Source organism: Mandrillus leucophaeus, unplaced genomic scaffold, assembly GCF_000951045.1.
Source record: "Mandrillus leucophaeus isolate KB7577 unplaced genomic scaffold, Mleu.le_1.0 Scaffold379, whole genome shotgun sequence".
NCBI lineage: Eukaryota > Metazoa > Chordata > Mammalia > Primates > Cercopithecidae > Mandrillus > Mandrillus leucophaeus.
Window position 1 is genome coordinate 1,586,399 of NW_012104020.1, and position 7,054 is coordinate 1,593,452.

The window sequence follows — 7,054 nt, forward strand, 5'->3', positions numbered from 1 at the left end:
GCTGAGGCGGGTGGATTACCTGAGGTCAGGAGTTTGAGACTAGCCTGACCAACATAGTGAAACCCCATCTCTACTAAAAAAAAAAAAAAAAAAAAAAAAATTAGCCAGGCATGGTGGCGGGCACCTGTAATCCCAGCTACTTGGGAGGCTGAGGCAGGAGAATCACTTGCACCAAGGAGATGAAGGTTGCAGTAAGCTGAAATCAGGCCACTGCACTCCAGCCTGGGTGACAAGAGTGAGACTCTTTCTCAAAAAACAAAAAACTTAAGCTACTTGTAAAGATAATCGTATTGTCTAGTATTTTTTTTTTTAAATATGGAATATTGAGTGGTTGTCATCTCTGGATGAAAGTATTTAGGGAGATTTGTACTTTTTTTTTTTTTAATAGATTGCCTGATTTATTTTACTATGACTATGCATTACTTTTAAAATCAGAAAAGAGTGGTAGGGGAGCAAATGCTGGAAAGATTTTCATGTGAAATGGCATGTTCAGATAAACAGAAGATTATTTGGGGTAACATTAGTAATAAAATGCATTAAAATGTAGGAGGATTCTGGTGGTGGCTCTGGAGAGAATAGAATACTTCACCTTGTCTTGTAATAATAAAACCCTAAAAACAATATTTTTTCCTTTTTTTTTTGAGACGGAGTCTCACCCTGTTGCCCAGGCTGGAGTGTAGTGGCACCATCTCAGCTCACTGCAAACTCTGCCTCATGAAATGGATTCACACCATTCTCCTGCCTCAGCCTCCCGAGTAGCTGGGACTACAGGCACCTGCCACCACGCCCGGCTAATTTTTTGTATTTTTAGTAGAGATGGGGTTTCACTGTGTTAGCCAGGATGGTCTCAATCTCCTAACCTCATGATCTGCCCACCTTAGCCTCCCAAAGTGCTGGGATTACAGGCATGAGCCACCCGCCCGGCCTCCATTTGATTTTTTATTGTTAGCTAACTCCTATACTGTGAGCCATGCTAACTGTGTAGTCATTTCAATTTGGAATTTAAGGATATATCCAATGCCCATTGATCATTTTTCTTAATTGGAAATTTTCCTTTATCTAAAAAGAGGTCAAAAAGAACTTTAACTTACTTGTCATCTCACGTGGCAGAAATAAAATTACTAAGAGAAGAAATCTTCCCATTTGCATTACGACACTGCTGTTCCATGCCATCTTTAATGAGTTAAAGTAGGATCTACTAAGGGAAAAATAGTGCAGTTGATTTTGTACTTTGGTTTGTGAACCTTCCTTCTGTCTATTATGCGTTTAAAGTGAAGTCCCAGATGAATCATCCCAGCTGTAACGGTACTACTTCTAGCTTTTAATTAAACAACCCTGCCTGACTAAGTTCAAAGTACATTTAGTAGTAAGATTTTTTTTTTAAAGCAACATAAAGAAAACCACAAGGAAATAGGCTGTGACAGATACAGCAGCATTAGGGTTCCCTGGGGAAGATAAAACCAAGAGACTTCCCTAGAGAAACTGATAGAATTTCATTTTAACAGAATGAAACTTGTGTCGTTCTCAGACAGTCCCTACTGAATAAAGTAATTCTTGTTCTGAAAGTTTCTCTTGGGTCGTTTTTGTAAAGATGTTCTCTGGTAATAGAGAGTTTTTGAGATTACTCCAAATCCCATGGATTGAAATGGTGTGTACTTAGGAAAGACTCAACTGAAACATGGCCTCTAGTTTAAACCACGTTAATCTTGCCTGTCTCCCACTCTTCTCTCTCTTTTCCCCTTGACCCATATGTACTAAAAATAATAAATAACAAAGCTGTCCTTTCTCCCTTCTTGCTTTTGCTTCACCTCTCCTTCTCCCTAAGATACTCTCCACTTCCCTCTGAGGAAAAAAACATATATTCATTACTTCCTTTCAAGAGTACTACTATAAATATAGTGGAACCACATATGAAAAACTTTCTGTGCAACAGAGACTGTGCTAAACACTTTACATACATCATTTCTGTCACAATTAAGCCTCCCAACAACGCTCTTGAGGTTGTTTCTATAGATTTAAAGAGATTATGTAATTTGCCCGGATCCCACAGACAGTAAATGTCAAGGTTAGGATTTGAACCCAGGACTCCCAAGACCATGCTCTTAACCACCCTACTACTACCCTACTCTTAACCACCTTACTATCCAATCTACTGCCTAGAATAATATTCTTTTCCTTTAAGAAGCTGCTGTTAGACTGGGTGCAGTGGCTTATGCCTGTAATCCCAGAACTTTGGGAGCTGAGGCGGGTGGATTACCTGAGGTCAGGAGTTTGAGACTAGCCTGACCAACATAGTGAAACCCCATCTCTACTAAAAAAAAAAAAAAAAAAAATTAGCCAGGCATGGTGGCGGGCACCTGTAATCCCAGCTACTTGGGAGGCTGAGGCAGGAGAATCGCTTGAACTTAGGAGGCGGAGGTTGCAGTGAGCCGAGACTGTGCCACTGCACTCCAGCCTGGGCGACAGAGCGAGACTCGGTCTCAATAAAAAAAAATAATAATAAATAAATAAATAAATAAATAAATAAAAAGAAGCTGCTGTTATTCTTTTCCAGTCCCTGACCACTTGGAGTTCTCTCCCTTTAACACCAGTATTAAACTACAAGAGCTGAAATATACCTATACCTACTCTGCTCCTCCCCGTCCCAGGCGTGTCCCAACAGGAGTAAGTTTCATTCATGCCAGGCTCACCCTTTCTGGCAGACAAGCCTGCATCAATCTTTTCGTAAGATGCAATTACTACTAATATTGATTCTTTTGTAATTTTAAATATTTGCCAAAAAGATTTCTATCACAGTGTTGTAACAGTTATGATTGCAGAATGCGGTCAATAGTAGAATTTTCTCAAGCACTCTCCACTACAAGTACTCAATAAAAACTGAGAGTGCAGGCTTCTTGCCAGACCTCACCCCGTCCTATTAAGGGGGCAAATCTATGTCTTCTCTTTCCTTCCACTCCACCGACACGGCAACTTTTCAAAATGTATTTCCCTCACTTGGCTTGATTTTAATCTGTATGACTCTCTACTTTCTATATAAGACAGTCTTACCACTTACCTCTTGAACTCTGAGAAGCTGACTTCCTTGGCCAACTGTTCCTCTGCCTGAAAACCCTAAATGCTTTCCCTGTTACAATCCTTTATAATACTTGAATTTGAACACTTTATGACAGTAGGATCAAATAAATAAGATAACTTGGGTTCAAAGTCTGTTTCTCTTTATGGAGTCTTAGAGAAGATAGTAATTGGGAAAGACATCTTCTTAAGATCTGAGTTTCTATGTGTACCTAGGTTACTAGGTGGGGCCGGATGTTAATGACAGGGATGTGTTGTTTCAAGACAGCCTGAACTTGTGCAAAACTCTGTAGCGCATCTCACTGAATATTGTCATATTTAAGTAAGATAGCTGCGTTTTGATCGTCTACTAGCCTGGGGATTGTGATGGTACAAGTCCAAGAAGGAGTTTGACTTTCACAGATGTCAAAACATTGGAAGAGTCTACATAACTTAAATAATGCTGGAAAAGTCTTAGTTACTGCTGGTAACCCAAGCCCAGTCCATAAGCTGTACCGAGCCAGGCATAGCAGGGAGCCGTTTTTTTTTTTTTGTTCGTTCGTTTTTTGAGACAGGGTTTCACTCTGTCACCCAGGCTAGAGTGCAATGGCAAGATCGTGGCTGACTGCAACCTCTGCCTCCCAGCCTTCCAAGGAGCTAGGACTACTGGTGTGAGTCACCATGCCCAGCTAAACTTTGTTTATATATATATTTTTGGTAGAGATGAAATTTCGCCATGTTTCCTAGGCTGGTCTCGAACTCCTGGCCTTAAGCAATCTGCCCACCTTTGCCTAGGGAACAGTTTTATCCTCTCGAGACTCTCACCCGATTGGGGGATCCTTGAATTACACTATGTTTATGGTATTATTAACAATGCAAATTTTATCTGCCAAATACTATTGTTCCCATTTACACAAAAATATAACAGAAGAATATTTATAGTTATCCACACATTTGAACACACTGTTGAAGCACACCAGCAATCTGCCTCTTACTAGCTATGTGATTTTGAAAAGTTATTTAACCTCCATGAGCCTCAGGGTCTTCATCAATACAATGGAAATAGTAATAGTGCCCTCCCTACGGAGTCACTGTGAGGATGAAATGAAATGAAGCATGTGAAGCTGCCACACAGTAAGCTCTTAGTAAACAGTAGCTCTTATTACTATTATTATTAATATAGGCTGAGCAGGGCATCCTAAATCAACACAACCTCACTATAGCATTGTTCAAGCAAAAATCAGAGCTAAGAGCAGCTCCTGTTGGCTGGGTTGCAAGCACCACCTAAGCAGGTTTTGAGTTTGCCTCTCTAGGGATCCAAGATTGTCATTTTAAAATAAATTTAGCAATGGAGTGATGTCTTGGTTCTTGGTCCCTCCAAAACAGACCCTGAGACAGAGCTTTTGAGTGCAAGTAGTTTATTTAAAGGTGATCTCGGCTAGGCACAGTGGCTCACTCCTTAATCCCAGCACTTTGGGAGGCCGAGGCGGGTGCTTCATTTGATGCCGGGAGTTCGAGACCAGCCTGGCCCACGTGATGAAACGCCCTCTTTACTAAAAATAGGAAAATTAGCTGGGCATGGTGGCGGGCGCCTGTAATCCCAGCTACTCGGGAGGTTGAGGCGGAAGAATCCCTTGAGCCTGGGAGGCGGAGGTTGTGGTGAGCTGCGACTTGGCCACTGGACTCCAATCTGGGTGAGAGAGTGAGACTCTTTCTCAAAAAAAAAAAAAAAAAAGTGATCTCAGGAAGCATAGTAAAGAAGTAAGATAGGGAAGGGAGGAAACTAGTAAAGCATGTGTTAAAGGTTACTATTGTGAGCAACTGTCCTCCTGGAGCCTTGGACAAGGTTGTATTCGGTGGAGCACACCTCCGAATCAACTCCTGATAGGGAAGGAAGTGTTAGTATTTATCACCAGCTTCTCTCCATCTCCGGCGACTGAGGGGCACTCTCAAGGTGTTGACTCTCTGGCACTTTCAGCCTGCCCTGTGAGGGCAGAGTGTACTCTCTCAAGCTGGCCAAAATGTCCAGGCAAAGATGCTCAGGAAGTCACGGGCTATACGGGAACTCTTTGCAAGTAACTTCTAGGTAGGCCAAGGGGATGTGGGTAGAGCACCACCAGCAACTTCTATAATTGGATATTAGGTGGTATTAGGAAATAATGATTAATTATTATTAGTTGTGATAATGGTATTGTGGTTATGTAGAGAATGTTCTAATTCTCAGGGGATGCCTGCTGAAATATTTATGGGTCAAGTGTCATGGTAATTGCAACAACCTTTCAAATGATTCAGCAAGAAAAGTAAACACATAAACACACAAAGTGAATATAGCAAATGTTAACATTTATTCAATCTAAATAGGGGTCTATAGATCTTCATTGCATTATTGTTTCAACTTTTCTGTATGACATTTTTGTCACCAGAATATTGGGGAAATATATTCAGCAGATATTTATTGAGTATCTGCCATGTGCTAAGTATTCTAAGCACTGGGGATGTGAGTTGCGGCCAAGCCAATATGGTGGCTGTGTCATGAATTAGGGAAAAGATGGCTTCTCTAGTCACTCTACTGCCATCTGTGGAAAATTGTTATAATAACTCTACAAAGCTATGATGTCTGTAAGACGAATAGTGCTTCCAGGTCTCCAGAACATTAAATGGTGATACATAGATGAAAAACAAGCTCTGGGCTTTTGAAGGTCTTACATTGTAGAGTAGAACGTTAATGATGATCAGTAGCCATGCAGAGTGGCCTCAGGTGCTGAGCAGGGATTTCAGATAAGCAAAATGGTATAATGGCGCCCCTGCTGGAGAGTCAAAGAAATCATATGACTTGTGCAAGCTCATATAAATCCCTGGAACAGTCCTCTTTCCTAGACCTGGCAGAGGGAAGAAAGCATTTTTCTGTAAGTAGTTAAGCCCAGTAGTTAACCATTAAGCCTAAGTAGTTTGACTGTTTGCAGTATTTACAGAGTCCAATACTCCACAGCTGCCACAGTGACTTAGACCAAGAGGGAGAGAGGAAAAGCAGCCTCCAGTCTGAACATTCCTGGGAATAAAGACCAATCTGGCAGGGTGTGGTGGCTCACGCCTCTAATCTCAACACTTTGAAAGCCGAGGCGGGTGGATTGCTTGAGCCCAGGAGTTCGAGATCAGCCTGGGCAACATGGTGAAACTTCAACTCTACAAAAAATAAAAAATAAAAAAATTACAAAACTTAGCCAGGCATAGTGGCATGTAGTCCCAGCTACTTGGGAGGCTGAGGTGGGAAGATGGATTGAGCCCGGGAGTTTAAGACTGCAGTGAGAGTGATCGCACCACTGCACTACGGCCTGGGTGAAAGAGCGAGATCCTGTTTCAAAAAAATAAAAAAAAAAGACAATCTGCTTCCCAACCCCAAGGCCCAGGTACTTCTAGAAGGGTAACAGACAAGGGAGTCCATGACTCTCTGATTAAGGCAAGTATTAGAATCACCTGGGGGAGGCTCCAGTACCTTTCCTTCCTCAGTCCTGATGAGACTTAGAAATTTCATCTTTAACAAGCCTTCCAAGGGACTCTGCACAGCGGTTTGTGAATCTCCTTTTGAGAACCATGGAGTCAAATTCAAGGTACAAGTTGGGTGCTCTGCCCTGGAAGGGGATGTGTGCACAGGGGCGCCTTATGGGAGGTTGGCTGGATGGGTTCACAGGCCTCACAGTACTTTCTGTTGTATGGGAATGAAGAACAGGAGAGAGAAACAACCAACCAGAATGTGGGAAAGGCCTGCAGGCTAGGGCAGCGGTCACTGAGCACTGCCATCCCACAGTCTTTGAGCTGTGACCAAACTTGGTATGACAGAGACAGCAACTCAGGAAATAGCTAGAGGGCCCGGGGGCCAGCAGGGTCATCTGGCCAGGTCAGTGGGAATGCCACTGATGGTTGTAAAGTGACAGAAAAACTAGAAATCTGACAGGCATAGCCTAGCAATGATTTTTCTCTTTTTTTTTTTTTTTTTTGAGACAGA

The 7,054-nt window shown here is 42.2% G+C and overlaps 1 protein-coding gene across 1 annotated transcript in view; it reads right to left on the bottom strand.

Moving 5' to 3' along the window:
* The window catches only part of TMIGD1 (transmembrane and immunoglobulin domain containing 1), a 23,244-nt gene extending 20,151 nt beyond the window's left edge, over nucleotides 1-3,093 (bottom strand). Inside the window, exons 1-2 of the mRNA XM_011990383.1 lie at nucleotides 3,056-3,093; nucleotides 1,092-1,198 (exon numbers count right to left, since the gene is read on the bottom strand). Coding sequence (XP_011845773.1) covers nucleotides 1,092-1,173 — 82 coding nt within the window. The 5' untranslated portion in view covers nucleotides 1,174-1,198; nucleotides 3,056-3,093. The remainder of the gene's footprint in view (nucleotides 1-1,091; nucleotides 1,199-3,055) is intronic.
* Nucleotides 3,094-7,054: the final 3,961 nt, after the last annotated feature.